Raw genomic sequence first — 17,435 nt, 5'->3', positions numbered from 1 at the left:
TTAATTTGTCCATTTAGAAAAATATTATACAACAATAGTTACTCAAAAGGCCAAAGCCGGCCTAGGGCGGGCACCAACCCTACTTATCTTTCCTTCCACGCTCTCTCTCTCTGCTGATCCGATCAGACCAACACAACAACACAATGGTCGGAATGAGAAGAGATCGAGTCGGCGGCGAGTTCCTGGAGTCGATCTACTCAGTCCTTGTGCTCGCCCTTGTCCTCCTGGCCTGCGTCGAGCTCGGCGACGCCGCCACCGCCGTCGACGTCTACCGCCTGATCCAGTACGACATCGCCGGAGTCCCATTTGGATCTCGCCTCGCCGGTCTCAACCACCACGCCGGCTCTTCCTTCTCTACAACCAACGCTGATCTCTCTCGTACCGCTCTAATACTTCCTGTGCGCGAACTCAACCTCACGCTTCTCAATGGTAATCCTAAACAATTAATTAAATCGCGCTTGCCTATAATTTACTCAACACGGATCCATCTAGCTCTCGAAACTATGCACGTGTACTTTTCAATAATGTTTTGCTTGCTATTTCACAGCCTATTCTTGCACGGTAGACACTTACCCTTTTTCTTATGATTAAGGGCTTGTTTGGTTAGAATTAAAGATTTTCAAGCACTGATTTAATGTGTAATATTCAAGTGGGATTTAGAAAGAACAATGAACTAAAGCAAAATTGATGCAGAGAACATATGTGACATGATCCAAACATCCTTATCCACCCCCTCCCATGGAGCACACATTAATTTTCAGCTTGATGACATATATGGCTGTTGATACACCTTAAATAATACTATCCATTAAAACCATTTATGTTTGAGTGTCATTTCTCTAGAGTACTATAAACTTTCAGCTTTTGTTGGATAACCTAAATGATCGTGACATGTTAGATTGAGCATAATGATGTAAAAACGAAACAATAATAAACATATGTATTGGGCAAGAAGTGCAACGTAATGATGAAATGATAATAATTAATGAAACTACAATAAAGCACTACAACAAGCAACGGTCATTTGTTATCAACAATGCTAAATCTATATTGCTGAATTTATACCCATAAAGTAATAATTGCTCTCTATGTTGACCAAACAGCTTAAATGACAAGGGCTTTGTTGTTTGTAAAATTGCTTTCGACGATAAGGATTATTAAGGTACTAAAGACAATGCCATCAAATTTTGCCAAGTGTATAAATGAATGGCGTACAAATGCGGGCCAAATACTTATTGCTATTTTATGGCATTAAATATTGCCTTTAAATTGCTCTCCAATTAATGTTTCTAAGTCAAGGTAATCATTAAGTAGCTCAACTTCTGCCAAATTTCAATCGTTCTTCATCTCTGATTTTGACATATTCAAATATCTATTATCACTTTGATATCATTCTATAAGGTTATGTAATATTGTGCAAACAATAACAATATCTCCCTATAATTTCAATCAAAATGGCCGCATGAGTGTTAGGATATAATTTATCTTATTCCAGGTTGCAAATGTCCTCTAAATAATTCTTCTAAGATGACCTTATGATTGTATATATCTCAGACATTGTTAAATTTACATTCCACCCTACTATGATAGTTGGTAACATGGTAATTATAGCCTATAAAAGGTGCGAGAAACATATTTATATTCCATATTCTGAGTCTACAAAGAAATATTGGCAAGTTTGAACATGAAACCTTCCTTTTCTAAAGTTTATCACATTTTACGCACATCTTCTATCGAGCTTTCTCATTTTGATGCTACATATGGACAATTTTCTATCAAATGAGACAACAACCATGCAATATTTAAAATTTTGCAATTGGATATTGAGGATAGGCGAGGCGCAAGCCTTGAGGTAGAATGAGGTATAAGCCTCATAATTTGAAAATTTCCTAGTGAAAATAACCGGCGCACTATAAAAGACATATTAACATCGTTCAGTAGAAAGTAATAAACTACACAAAGTATCAAACACACAAAATAAGGTTAGCATGAACTCCTATTGTCCAACTTAATATTAGGAGAGAAAGCAAGAAGGCACTGCTTATATGTGAAAGCCTTAATGAGGTTGAAGTTATTGAGAAATTGAGGGTTTCAACAAAGGGAAGAATGCTACTTGAGGAGAGGCCCAATGTAATGTAGAGAAGGCATGACAAGGAAAGATGAGAAACAGAGAGAGCAATAGAGTTATAGGGCGAGGGGGAGACCGATGCGAGAGATTAGAAATTGCCAAATTGAGTAAATCATATCTTTTTCAGGATTTGTTAAATTCGGTTAAATATTGATTTTTTAGCTCCCACTTTAAGATCCCTTTTCAAACCTTCTGGCAAGTTTCACTCCAAACAGTACCTAAATTGTACTCGCCACAGGTTACCAAATAGCCCCCATGGTTGTCCTTTTCATCTTCTAACATTCTGATTCAATTTTTAAAAGCTGAAAAGTAAAGAATATTTATCCTTTTCTTATTTTTCTTGTTCTCCATTGAAGTATTTTATTTCCTCACTCCACAATCAGAGTGCTGGTTTAACATACATAAATTAACTTAATATTGTAACAAGTCGGTACTGTCTAGCAACTGCAATTCGTTGAATTGCTGTGGTAGAACAACATATCTTACAATTTTTTCACCAAATGTTGGAAAAAAGGGCTTTTTTAGATGAGTGGGGATGGGTGTGCTTGGGATCTGGATTCAAATCTCACTGTGATGGCGGCCATCCAATTCAAGGCTTCTTTGATTTATGTATTTCTGCACTTTTTTCTTGATGTATTTGCAAACTTATTTTTCTAGGAACTGACAATAAAGAGCTATTTTCAAGGTAATGTTTATAGCCATGATTCTGGTATTTTTGGCTTATCCTATTTCAGAGTTTATTACTAGGAAACAACCACTGGGTGGATTGTTGCTTTTGCTTCCTCAAAGAACTGGCTCCAGTGAATCTGGCGGGAGAATAACAAGTGACAAAGTAAATGGTGATAGTCTAACGAGAAGCATTTTGTTTGAGTTGGAAAAATTGCTCATACATTCATATATTCCTGTAAGTAAGATTTACCATTCGGAGTTTTGAACCTGCTGCTTTTCTACTATTCTCCAACAACTGAAACTTCCATTATTTTTAGGAATATTTGCATACACACCACTCAATTCCTGTGTATTTAAATATCTAACACTTAAACTTGAATTTTTACAGACATGCCACCTTGCCTATGCATGAAAAGATGTATTTCACTTCTTAAAAGTTAAAATTGGTATTTTTAATGTAGTAGGAAAGATTTGGGCGGCATTCTTGTAAAAATCAAAGCTTAGCTGCTAGATATGTAAATTCATAGGAAATGGGTGGTATGTATGTAAATGGCCCTATTTTTATTCGTTGGATTATGTTACCATATCCTGAAGTTGATCAATCTACCTTCCATGCTGACACTCATTATTTTTTTGACAACAGTTGATTCTCCAGATTGCATATTTGTGCTAATAAACTTTTATGTTTTATCACGTTTGTCTGCTATTTTTTTATTATATATTATAGCCATCTAACATTCTGACCCCAAAGTTTGGTTTTGTACTGATTTGTTGTCTACTTGTAATTTCATCATATCTGTAGAAGTCAGGAATATTTATTTTACACGTATAAATAAATTTGTGTAATGTAAAAAAAATCATAAGATGAGACTGGCGTAATAATTGTATATAAAAAAAAAGGTTCGATTAGGTCGGTTCGAAGGAGGCAATTGTCTCAACGAATTTGTTTTAAGAAGTTTGAGTGTCCCACTCGAAGCAAAGAGACGAACTAGATGAGAGAATGAGAGCAGGAGCCAAAAAGATGAATGTGGGGTCACAATTTTCTCATACCAAATATTTAATGCCATTTACAGAAGTTGATGCCAAGGGCTTCGGGCAAATACGAGAAGAGGATGGTTGTTTGTATGAGGGAAGCATGCTGCTTATATGTAGGAGAAAGGGTCGAACCGAGTATTAGTCTTGCTGCATCCAAATCAGAGGTGTAAGTGCTCGTGTAGAGTACTCGTGCGGGATGAGATCTTTTGTGAAGGAAGAAGCATAGTGGTGCCTTGGCATGTGGAAAGTACGGCCTCATATCGAACTGAAGGGGAGGAAAGGGTGAGAACACGTGTATAAGGGAGAAGAGGAGACATGAATTTGGGTTAGTCAAGCCTAATTGAACAGTTATAAGGTATGCTGCGGCTTAAGGTTATTTAGATTTTATTTAAATTAATTGAATTGTATTTAAAGCATTAATATGGATTTTTTTAAACTAAAATCATAAAGCAGGAAGGGCATGTGGTTTGGAATCGAGGAAGAATCAATGACAATGAATGATGGGATAAAGATGTATGGCTAGTTTATTTATATTAAGCTTTATTAGATAAAATATTAGATTTTATTAAATATTTCTGAAATTTAGGAGAATTTAATTGATATTTACAAATGCAGAATCCTAAAGGAATTGTTGACTATGCAATAAGAGAAATTGAGGTAAATTTCTATTATGCATCTAATTTATGTTTAAATACTTAATTCTAGGATAATGTTAAATTTAAGAAATATATTAGGGTTTTTGATTAGAATGATTGACCGAAGAAAGAGTAACTTAAAAATTGTATAGAATAAAACAATTAAAGATTAAGTGGCTGCAAGAATCATAAAAAAAAATAAGTTGAGCAATTATATTTTGATTTTATAGTAATATTTCTTTTGAAGCTATCTTTTATTTTAGTTTTTTTCTCTTTTATGCTCTATATTAATGAAATTAAATTACAATTGACTTCATATTGATATACATGATATATGCATGCATATATTTTTATATAAATAGTGGCATAATAGTTTTATTTTTTATAAAATGATATTTTTTATAGAATGATATTACAACTGACTCTTCATTTTGATACACATGGTGCCTCAAGTCTCCTATTCTTCCCTTGCTGCTCTACTTCGACTTCACCCCTCAAACACACGAGCACTTCCACCTTTGATTTTGACGCAACAAGACTAGCGCTCGGTTCGCCCCTTTCTCCAGCATACGAGCCACATGCTTTTCTCGTACGAACGACCATCCTCTTCTTATTCAGGCACAAGCCCTTGGCATCAACTTCTGCAAATGATATTAAATCTTTGGTAAGACAAAAATTTGACCCCACATTCTTCTTTTTGGGCCCTGCTCTCATTCTCTCATCTAGTTCGTCTCTTTGTTTCGAATGGGACACTCAAACTTCTTAAAACGAAATCGTTGAGACGGTTGCCTCCTTCGAACCGACCTAATCGAATCTTTTTTTTATATACAATTATTACGCCAGTCTCATCTTATAGCCTTTTACATTACACAAATTTATTTATACGTGTAACATAAATATCCCTGACTTCTACAAATATGATGAAATTACAAGTAGACAACAAATCTGTACAATACCAGACTTTGAAGTCAGAATATTAGATGGCTATAATGTATTATTTTAACTGGAACTTAGAGGGCAAGAATTTTTTAATGTGAAAGATAGCTTGGTAAATAATTATTTTGTCTTTAGAACATGTTAAAAAACCAAATGCTTTGAACCACTATAAATTTAAGGAAGATACGAATTTACCCAAGCAAATCGAAAGCAATAATTTTAGTTGATCTGCATAATAATATTTGGGGCTTGGTATTAATAGATATAGATGAGTATATTAGATGCAATTTTAGAGGATATTAGATTGATAACTGCCAAGGAATATTGCTAGAAGATCAGATTATGAAGAAGTCTTTCAAAATACCAGGCAACGTGAAAATATCATGAAGATTTATAGGTAAATTAATATAATTAGAATGATATTATGAGATATTAATATATTAGAAGCAGTGGGAGTGACAACTATTGAATTTATAGAATTAAGTGATTGCATAATATATTATAGATGATAAAAAATGCACCAATAAAATGACATTTGTAGAAATGGTGCCAAAAGGCTTGTATAAACCAATGTTCGTCATGCATCACACTACATGAATGAATGGAGAATTCAGATCCACAGAGCCAACTCCAAATAGTTTGGACGAGGCGGCCTCTATTGATAATGAAGAGGGGACGCATGGATAAATCAATTTATTTTTATTAGCTAAAAATATTTCTTTTGTTTTGATTTGTGTTAGTTAGAGTTCATTTTGAAATTTGAATTTATTTATTTTTACATTGACCGACTTTTGTGAATCATTTTCCTCACCAAAACCCTCAACCGCCGCCCCTTCTGCATGCCAACCCTTTAGTGGGGAAAAAAACCATTTTTTGGATTGGAAAAATTCTTGATATTATTTAACTTCTTTTGAGGGCAATGAATTTTATTTTTTGTCTACTGATTTGAACAAAGCATTTGTTTCTACTAAATTAAGTAAAATCATGTAGGGGCACGTACATGCATAGCACACAATATTATTGTATTTACGTATCTCACGCCTAAACTTTCATATTTACACGCATAGCATTGAAACTATAATATCACATAGAAAATAGCACTATTGCCACCATTTAAAGGTGAAATACACCTTTTCATGCATAAGTTTAAAGCACTAAAGTGCTATCTATGTAAATATGGAAGTTCAGGTGTGAGATATATAAATACATAAGAATTCTGTGCCAGGTATATAAATTTCTGAAACATATAAAGTAATTATTGAATCAGTTTCTCTCATGGCTCCATTTATTTCTGAAAACTCAAATTACAATGTCTGTAAATTCACTGCAGTATCCAGTCTATTTTGCATTTGAGAATGATAAACTTAATTCCATATTAGCTGACATTCGGAGGAGTGATGCTACGGGTCAGCCCGCTTCTGCAACAAGTGGCGGGTAAGCCGAAATAGGAGTCTCTTGATCAGTTTTTGCAGATAAATGTTTGATGCACTTAATGCAGTCACATTTGAGGACTATTTATGTTATTTTATTATTTTGCGCTAGCAAAAATGAATTTTTTGTGCATTGCTGTTGCTTATTCTTTGACAGTTTTAGAAAGAAATAATTTATGCGCAAATAGAATATTTATTTTTCACACTTCTAAGTTGTAAGAATAAAGAAGGATGAGAGAAGAATACCTTTCAACAATTGTTGATTGAAATCTCTGGTGAAATCATGGTTTTGCCTCACAAATTAGTCTTGTTATTTCCCATGTGTTGGGTCATTGAACATTTCCTTACATGCAATCATGATTGAAACTCCTGTGGTTCATGCCAACATCAAAGGATGAAAAATTATAGCAATAACCAGCACATGTACCTTTCTATCACCTACATCTATAGAGCTTTCATCGACTGCAGCAGGTTTAGACTTTAATGCAACAAATCTTCATGTGAGAAGATAAAGTGGGAAAAAGGAGAGAGAAAGAAAGAGAGGAATCCTTGTTCGGATTTATTTCATAACTTGCATTGACATTATGATATCCTTGGATATTTATTGAATCCATACACTAGCCAAGGCAATCATTGTACTGGGAGAAAAAAGTATTGGAATAACCTACAACTGCCCGATAAGCGAATTTGTTGCAAATAATAAACAACATGCAAACACTAGTATATAGATATAAAAAATCATAGTGCAATTTTTTCAAGGGTGGGCTTGTGATGTGGAGTTCACATTTTCAAACTACGGTAATTCGGAAGTAACGTTGCATGGATCAATCCGTCCCAACCCAGCTCCTTCGAAATTTAACCATTTCTTGGGAGCACATTGCAGTTGATCTTGCAAAGAAATCTGAGCCTAGAAAATGCTGCATTTTTTTTTGTCACTATATGGTACTTTTTACCTTAGAGCATGTTGGAATTATTATCATGCATCTGTTTAGCATTGTTTTGAGCATTACTACTTTACACATCTGTTCTCGACTAGAGGCTTATTAGCTAAGAATTTATTTACATTTTACTTCTCTCAGTCATTACTTTATTCTTGTCATAGCAAACAATGCAAAATACATTGTCAGAAGACATTTGAAATCTGTTTCTGAAAAAAAATAAATCTGATGCACGTGTGATGATTTTATGCTCCTTATAAAATAGAATAAATATGCATACTTGAATGCTTGCAGGATGGTTATTTTAAATGAGAAATACGCCAATAATTCTTGTGTTCAGCAGCTTTGAAATTTAGATGGGAAAGTATCATATACCAGGTCAAAATGTGGTTCCATTATTTGTTGCCAGCCATAGCTTTCTGAGGCTTATAGTGACAGAAATGGTGCCTGCTTTTTTTTTCCCGCAATAGCCAATAACTTGCAGTAATTTCCTGTGATGCTTTTAACATTGGGATTAGAGGAGTTCTGAACAAATAAGACATCCCTTGGTTTTACGCCATTGATGAACTAAAGCTGATAGGATTTTAGGCCTGGTGGGTGTTGTATCACATTGTTTCTGATGCAAGGGATCTAAACTTTATGATATTGTAGATTAACCCTTCTTTTAAGTCTAGATCAAGTACCTCAGATCTTTATGGAGAATATCTAATTGGACATGCACAAGTGTTAGACCTCTCTTTTGGGAAGGAGAAAGCGGGTTCTAGATTAAAGAGAAAAGGTAGGTTCTAGATCTTGTGTTTTGATTGGATTTACCTTTATTTGATGAGGAGCGGAATGAAAGTGTTAGACTGGCACGTACGACATCGTCCGCCTCGTTTTTTGTTCTCCATTGAGTCGATGCTGAGACCGCCAAATAACACCTTTATTTGATGAGGAGCAGAATGAAAGTGTTAGACTGGCACGTACGGCATCGTCCGCCTCGTTCTTCGTTCTCCATTGAGTCGATGCTGAGACCGCCAAATAATTTAAAGATTTTTGTTAGGCACAATACTAAAAGGGCAATTTACTCATTTGTTAGTTATTACTCTGGGGTATAACTATGGCTTAATATGTTTAGGGCTATATTATGTGAGTGGTGTTTTGAATCTTAGATTTAGGGTTTGGAAGATAATTACTTTTCTCAAATTGTATATTTATTTTTTATGTATTCGAAATTGTATCATTTTGATATGATACTGATGAAATAAATGCTATTGTTTATGTGGAAACTTGTATCGTTTCTATCAAATTAGTATCATAACAACGATCTAAATTGTTGAGGGATCCTCCCGGTCGCAACGATAGTTTTGTCTCCATTGTGTTGCGCTGCCTTCATGACCGAACCTTGCAATACAATATTTAAGCTAGCTGGGAAGCCAATGACGGCTTCGCGACATCACTTTCGTAACTGAACCTTGCAATAGAGTTTCAATTTGAGCAATTGAGAAGCCAACGACGAGATCGCAGTGTTGCCTTCGTGATAGTACCTCATGATATAGTCCGCGATTCGAGCTAGCTAGGAAGCCAATGATGGGATCACGTCGTGCAAGAGTTTTGCCTTTGTGATAAAAAATTGCCCTGAGAATAATGACAACCAAGAAGTAGATGCTTTGGAGGAGAAATTAGAGAAAAATGTTAGCCAAATCAGATTTGAAAATAAGGAATATTTTTCGTTCATTGAGGGGAGATTCACAACTCTTGAAGAAATGAAGAAAATCGTGAAGCTTCAGGCAAGCCTGCCGCCTCATATCGCAGGATCGAGCAACGACGTATTGAGCGAGCTGCTTTAGGCGGCATCAGGGCAGCGTTATTGCTTTATGCGACATCATGGCAGCATTATTGGTTTAGGTGAATTTGGAGTCGAAAGATTGAGCAAAGGAATTGGGAGCATGCTATATTTAGAAAGATTAACACGATATCAAACAACTTGAACGGGCAACAAGTGGCTAAACTAGACGACGTGCAATTCAAAGTTGGAGAAGATCGATTCGAAGGATTTTAGCCTGGAATAGGGAACCACAGTGGGTGGGATCTTTGTTAATAGTTGCATCCATGGCGCCAATTCCTTTTGTTGCGGCAACTTTCTGGGTGAAATGAATCGAAAGGTGATTCATAAGCTTGTCAGGATGGGCAAGCTAAGTGTAGGGTGAGCTAGACTTATGAAAGAAGAAAAATTAATATGGGCCGAGGAAGGTTTTTACATCTCTTTTTGTTTTAGTTGAATGACCTTCTTAACTTCTGTCCTTTTCAGATTCCTTTTCCTAGTTCACCCTCATTTAGAAAAGCAAATGAAGAAATGAAAGACTGAAAGTTGATAAAAATTAAGAAGAAACAAAAAGAATAACTATGAAAATATTTATCTAGTAAAAAGTCTCTGGACAAAACCAAGAGAAAAGTGGTTTAAAGTGAATGAAGCCATAATCAGCCTGAATAAACATACGAGAAAGATCTTATGAAAAAACATTCATAAACAAACAAGTAGACAACAAGAGAAAAGTGGTTCAAAGTGAATGAAGCCATAATCAGCCCGAATAAACATACGAGAAAGATTTTATGAAAAAACATTCATAAACAAACAAGTAGACAAATCTTTTTTTTTAGTTTTTTTTTTTTTGGGTTAAAAGAGACTTCCTACAACGACGTATTCTCTTGGGCAATTACAACTTGGGGGATACCTAGAAAAACTCACGATAAAATGTGTTGTGTTTGCAATATGAGCTTTGAAGTGTAAGCAACCAACAAGATTTTCTGCAGTATGTGTAGGGGAAGCCTCTAATTGTAATGGCAAATCTAGGCCACCTTGTAGAGTGTGAATCAACATAACCTTACATGAATACCGTAAGTGTAGGCTTGTAGCATGTATGCATTTTGTTAATAATAATATCACTATCATGAATACATTGAGTAACAATCATAGATGAGTTATATGGTATAGTGATTGATTGATGTGATCGTAATAGAGACACCGATGCACTAAATTCAAATTAATTTGATATGAATAAATGTGATGCCTCAGAGACAAACAATATTCTTGCTTGTTGTTTTAAAATTAATATTATACCTGTCATTATGTTAGAAGCTTCACGAGCCTCTTGAGGAGTCATAACAAATGTTTAAGGTGGAATCGTCTCTATGGATTGCTCTTGAGCCCAAGATCTCTGAGGCTAGTACTTCACTATTGATGGATATTGATATGTTGGTGGCGACAACTGATGTAATTGTTATTGCAATCCAGGAGGACGCTGCTAATACAATTGAGGTACTATCACTTGTTGTGGCTGCTACTAGGTTAGGTTAAGAGTAGTGTTAAAATGCTTGTCCTTTGCCATTTTGCTTCTGATGTTAACCTTTATTTGATTTATGTCACTCATTCTTATGTCGCTTGAAGTTATTTTTTTGGTTTATTGTGGATTGAGTTTGGGTCTTGAGAGGGCAATTTATTTTCTTGTGATTGGTGCTATAGCGGCTGAAACACTTGCCAATGGTTAGGTTGCAAGGTCCAGGGTGTCTCTTTTTGTAGAGGGGGCAATTAGACTTGGTTTTTGGCTTATCTCTTTGGTGCTTTTTCTTTTGCTGTCCTACTTGCGCCCAAACATGTGCATTTTTTTGTTTTGTGACAACCTTTTCTTCACAAGCATTAAGTTCTTACTTTGCATGTATTACTTGGTCCACAGACTCTATGTAGGTAATACATTGCACAACAGCAAGTTCTTCCAAATATTCTCTTGTAAGTCAAAAGGAAAATGGTAAATACTCTGATCCTCGTGCTGGCCAATTGAAGGGTATAAATTCCAAAGTTAAGCTTGCTCGTGCTAGAGCACTAATGGGTTGGGTGACCTTTTGCGAAGTTTATTCAACTGAGCAAAATCGTGAGATCATTTAGCCAAAACGTGCGAGATCTTGATGGGTGAGAGTGCGGGCTATTACAAATGATATTAGAGTATTACAGTAGTCTGAAGATGAGAAATACGTGTATGTAGAAGAAAGTGCTACACCATGAGAATCACCTCTTGAACCCAAGATGGGACAAAGTGCTACATAGTGGGAGCCACCTCTTGAATTGGTCTCACTTTAGAATCCTATCTACTTGGTGGATGATTTTAGGTTTAGAATACTGATGAGGATGTCAGTTACTTAAGGGTTTAGAGCACTGTCAAAGACGTCTGTTTCTTAAGTGGGGGAGATTGTGAGATCTCTCAATTAAAATGAAGCCGAACTTTTAAACATCGAGGTGCTTTTTGGTGTAAGAATGAAATTTTGACAGAAACTATGAAGTTAAGCATGCTCGTATGGGAGCACTCATGGGATGGGTGACCTCTTGGGAAGTTATACCATTGGGACAAAACTATGATGCTATTAGGCCAAAGCGGATAATATTTTGACGGGTGAGAGATCGGACTGTTATACCATATAAGTCAGAGCCTTTCACCTAGCGTTAGATTTGAAGTTGCAATATAACTAAGGAAAATTTACATACATACCACACAATTCTTATGCTTTTACATATCTAAGGCCTATAGTTTCATTTTTACATTTATAACACATTGGTATCAAAAAACTATGCATGGAAATGTGTATTTCACTTTTTAAAAGTTAGGGATAGTGGTAATTTTGATGTGATATCAAAGACTTGAGTGTTATGTATGGGAGTTACACAATTTGTATTCATTTACATATCTAAGGCCTATAGTTTAATATTCACATTTATAACACCTTGTTATTAAAAAATTATGCATGAAAATGTGTTTTTTCACTTTGAAAAAGGAAAATTTACATACATACCACACAGTTCTTATGCATTTACATATCTAAGGCTTATTATTTGATATTTACATTTATAAGACCTTGGTTTTAAAAAAAACTATGCATGAAAATGTGTATTTCATTTTTAAAATGTTAGGGATAGTGTTATTTTTGATGTGATATCAAATATTTGAGTGTTATGTATGTAAATATGAAATTTTAGGTTTTAGATATTTGAATGTATAAGAACTGTGTTGTTAGTATGTAAATGTCCCTATGATTAAATGAGAAACGTGATGTTGCAGACATCCAAGTTTACTCATATTTTTGTGACTTGATGTCGGTTGGCTTTGACTTTGATTTTAGGTTGAAAAGAAATAGCTGAACCATTTCAACATCAGCTTCTTTTTTTATTTTTTTTAATTTTTAAATCAAACAAGCTCCAGAAGAATTGAAAACCATAATTAAGTTAAAGGAGGTCTCCCTTTTTTTCCCCTTATATCCCTGATTTTTTTATCTTCTCTTATTCTGTTCTGTTTCTTGCCTTTGGATGTAATTGTGTTATGTCCATGAAGTTTTGTGCACTATTCCTTATTAAGACGATAATTATTTTAAACAGCTATTGTTTCTCAAGTAATATTCTTCTTCTCTAATATATGCTTTAAACTTTTTCTAATTGACTGCATTCTGATTTGTTTCAGATACAAGCTGGTTGTATCATCGTGGGAGCCTAAGAAAGTTTCATCACCTACCATCACAAATATTCAGGTCCAAGTTTACGTTCTTTGAGCATTAAAAATAGCATTTTTTAATGTTAAACTTTGAGTTATTTTCTTAGTAATAGTGATAAATTACAAGCAAAATTTCCTCGCTGATTTGAGATTTTCAGTCACTTAAAATGGATGAATCATGGTTATGTAGTTGTTGAAAGTGATATTTGGTGCTGTTTCCCTGATAATTAATAGAAATATTTACATACATACCTCTCTGTTCCTATGTATTTACATATCTAACACCTAAACTTCAATTTTTACATACATGTCACCTTACCTATGAAAATGTGTATTCCACTGTTTAAAAGTTAAAATGGTGGTATTTTTGATGTGATATGAAAGATTTGGGTGGTGTAAATGTAAAAAGCAAAGTTAACGTGTTAGATATGTAAATACATATAGGAATTGGGTCGTATGTTCCCAAATTAAATTGTTCAATTTTTCTTTAGGTTCCTTTTGCTCGGCAATGCTGCCTAGAGAAGCTGCCAAGCTTCCTTTGTTCTTGGCTGTGTCGTTGCGTAGTATCCTTGAAGGTCCCTTATTTCATATAACAAGGATGAAAAGATGCCTGCCACTGCATTAGCATATCGATACCATGCATGACATGGAAACTTGAGATCTCACACTGGGCATGGACTATCATGTCAATCAAACCGCTAGGGGCCATTTGGGATTACTTTTGTTTTTTATTTTCTTCTTTTTTATTTTTATTTTGTTTTATTAATTTGAGCAAAGCATATTTGACATATTTGATTATGGTATGATTGTTTTTAAAGACACTCAAAATACCCAAAAGTTGTTTTGAGTATTTTTAAATACATGTTAATTTGTTTTTAGAAGCAAAATATAAAAATATATAAAAAAACACACTAAAGAAATATGTTTTTAAAAATAGAAGGAAAAAAAAAAATCCAAGCATGCTTTTCATTTATTATGCGAGTTTTTGAAATCTGCTTGTTATGCAGTTAACCCATCAATGACATTTTCTTGAGCTCTAAATCTATACAATGAATGTGCAATGGCATTTTCTTGAGCTCTAAATCTATACAATGAATGTGAAAGTGAAATCGGCTTAGTTTACAAAAATCTTTTTGAATTCTTGTTCTCGATAGATGTACTGCCCTTGAAAATATACCAAGAAGGAAGAGCTTGAAAGTTGTTGTTCACTATTTGGATTTTTTGTTTTTTAAATATAGATGAGATTCGACCCTAGGACAATGGCACCATCTGTAAAAAAAAATTTAGGGAAGTTTACATACCCAGCACACAATTCTTATTTATTTACATATCCCACACCTAACTTTCAATTACATACCTAGCGTTTTGGTGCTTTGAACCTAAGCATGGAAAGGTGTATTTCACTTTTAAAAAGTGTTTGTAGTGCTATTTTTGATGTGATAATAAAGATTTGAGTGCTATGTGTGTGAATATGAAAGTTTAGGTGTGAGATATGTAAATAAAATAGAATTGTGTGCTCTGGTTGTAAATGCCCCAAGTTTTTATCAAAGAATTGGATTTCACGGTGCATATGAGACATTTGATGACCACAATGCTTGATATGAACTCCCACTTCAGTGACTTTACAATTTTTTTTTATAATTTTTGTAAATAAGGTTCGGTGGGTCTATAAAACTTGGTTCTTAGTACAACAATAAATATCTGTTGTTGCTATTTTTTTGAGTAGTTCTAATCCTTTGGACATGTAAGCGAAATAAGCTTAGTTCATTAAAATCCTGCTAAGTTCCTTTTTTCAGGAACTTTTATTCCGGAGAAAGTCCAACAGACTTACTGTCCTGAAAAATATAATAAAAATGAAGAGCTCAAAGATGTCTGTTTTTCATTTAGAGTTGGATTTCACTGTTCAATGAGCAATGTGGAGCACGTGTGCTTGATGTAAACTCCCCTATAAAATTCTTTTATAGTTCTTGTAAATATTTGCATTGGACAGCATGTCTGTAAGGCCTAGTATTTGATACATTGGTAAAGGTTTTTTATTGTTACTTTTTTGGGCATTTACCTAGACAGAAGACAATTTATATGTATTTACATATCCCACACCTGAACTTTCATTTTTACACACATCTAATCTTTAATGTCACATAAAAAATAGCACTATTACCACTTTTTAAAACTAAAATACACCTTTTCATGCCTAGTTTTAAAGAACCAAAGTGCTATGTATGTAAATATGAAACTTTAGGTGTGAAATATGTAAATACATAAGAATTGTGTGCTACATATGTAAGGTTCCCTTGCTTTTTCTTGAGGATTGCCATATCTTTATGCTTTTCTCATCATTATATGTTAGGTAATATAGTTCATGAGTATAGCCAGTTTTACCCTGCACTGATGCATTGATCTTGACAAGTCATCCATAGCTTTAGCTAGGGGTATAATTGAGCCAAGCCGACTCGGGCTTGACTCGATACGTGGCTCGTGAGCTGAGCTCAATGAGCTAACAAGGCAAGCTCAAGCCAGCCATGACTCAACCCATCTGCTCATGAGCCGGATTGTTTAAAAAAATATTAATATTAAATATACTCAGAATATATTAAAATTTAAGACTTTAAAGTCAATGGTGACTTGAGCCCTACTTGACTTGTTTACACCCCTAGCTTTAGTAATTTTAGGATTAGGAAATGTACATTCGGGAATTCTGTTGCAGTTTTTCCTTAACTGAGTTTTATTTTGATATTTTCGTTGCAGGGATGGTTGCCTGGGCTAAAAGAGGATGATTCTGCCAATCAATTACCTACAATTGCTATAATTGCATCCTATGATACTTTTGGTTCAGCCCCGGTAAGTTCATCTTAATCATTTTTTAATCATTTTTGGTTGAAACTTAAAGTTGTGCTGCTGTTTTATATGTTAAGGCAGGCACTCTCAGTCGGGAGTGACAGCAATGGGAGTGGAGTTGTGGCACTTTTGGAAATCGCACGTCTTTTTTCACGTCTTTATTCCAATCCAAAGACGAGAGGGAGATATAATTTACTTTTTGGCCTGACTTCTGGTGGACCTTATAATTACAATGGTACTCTTAAGGTCAACCTCCTGCTTCTTTAAATGTTAACGATAGTTACTAGGAGCATTTACGTACATACCACTGAATTTCTATGTATTAACATATCTAAAACCTAAGCTTTACTTTGTACATTGACACTACTAAAATATTTCATATCATATCCAACAAAACCACCATTTTAACTTTTAAGAAGTAAAATACTCCTTTTTATGCATCGGCAATATGCCATTTACCTAAAACTTATAATTTAGTTGTTAGCTATGCAAATACATAGGAATTTAGTGGTATGCATGTATATCTTCCTAAATGCTATGCCTTCATGATAAATTTTTAGCATTTTTACTAGTGCTATGAACTCTATTCTTTCAGTGGCTAAGAAGTTTTGATCAGCGTGTAAGAGAGAGCATTGACTATGCCATTTGTTTGAATAGCATCGGCTCTTGGGACAATGAGTTGTGGGTTCATGTATCAAAGCCACCAGAAAATGCCTATATAAAACAAGTGTTTGATGTAATTCAAGAACAGAATTCATTTTTTTTTTTAAATTTACTGAGTAATTCTGTTTTAATAAAGAATTATCTTTCTTCTTTCTGTTGAACGTTGAATGGCAGGGTCTTTCAGAAGTTGCTCAAGATATGGGAGTCAAAATTGGCATAAAACATAAAAAAATTAATATCTCAAATCCTCGTGTGAGCAATTTCTTAAATTTTAACCCTCAGCATTTCCTTACTGTCATTTTTTTGGTGGCTGAAGTTTAAATTGCTTATGAGTACTTCAATATTTTTTAATTCATTTTTTATTTAATTGTGTCCCTAAGCTTGCTCTTTCCTAATGGTATCGATTTGGGTGATTTATTCTGATTCATATGCCTTTTTGCTTTATTTCATAACTAGTTCGCGGTTGTCTGTCTATTCGATGAGAACAACCACAAACAAGAAAATCACTTTTTATTTAATTGTGTCCCTAAGCTTGCTCTATCCTAATGTTATTGATTTGGGTGATTTATTCTGATTCATATGCTTTTTTGCTTTATTTCATAACTAGTTCGCGGTTCTGTCTATTCGATGAGAACAACCACAAACAAGAA

At 34.4% G+C, this 17,435-nt stretch overlaps 1 protein-coding gene across 1 annotated transcript in view; it reads left to right on the top strand.

The window, feature by feature from the left end:
- Positions 1 to 43: 43 nt before the first annotated feature.
- The window catches only part of LOC110030389 (nicalin-1-like), an 18,149-nt gene continuing 757 nt past the window's right edge, over positions 44 to 17,435 (top strand). The window contains exons 1-8 of the mRNA XM_020733467.1: positions 44 to 429; positions 2,863 to 3,032; positions 6,734 to 6,837; positions 13,255 to 13,321; positions 16,033 to 16,125; positions 16,204 to 16,368; positions 16,718 to 16,858; positions 16,960 to 17,037. Coding sequence (XP_020589126.1) covers positions 144 to 429; positions 2,863 to 3,032; positions 6,734 to 6,837; positions 13,255 to 13,321; positions 16,033 to 16,125; positions 16,204 to 16,368; positions 16,718 to 16,858; positions 16,960 to 17,037 — 1,104 coding nt within the window. The 5' untranslated portion in view covers positions 44 to 143. The remainder of the gene's footprint in view (positions 430 to 2,862; positions 3,033 to 6,733; positions 6,838 to 13,254; positions 13,322 to 16,032; positions 16,126 to 16,203; positions 16,369 to 16,717; positions 16,859 to 16,959; positions 17,038 to 17,435) is intronic.

The sequence above is a fragment of the Phalaenopsis equestris genome, unplaced genomic scaffold, assembly GCF_001263595.1.
Source record: "Phalaenopsis equestris unplaced genomic scaffold, ASM126359v1 Scaffold000001, whole genome shotgun sequence".
Lineage (NCBI taxonomy): Eukaryota > Viridiplantae > Streptophyta > Magnoliopsida > Asparagales > Orchidaceae > Phalaenopsis > Phalaenopsis equestris.
Note: the sequence above shows the minus strand (reverse complement) of the source record. Positions and strands in the feature narration are given on the sequence as shown.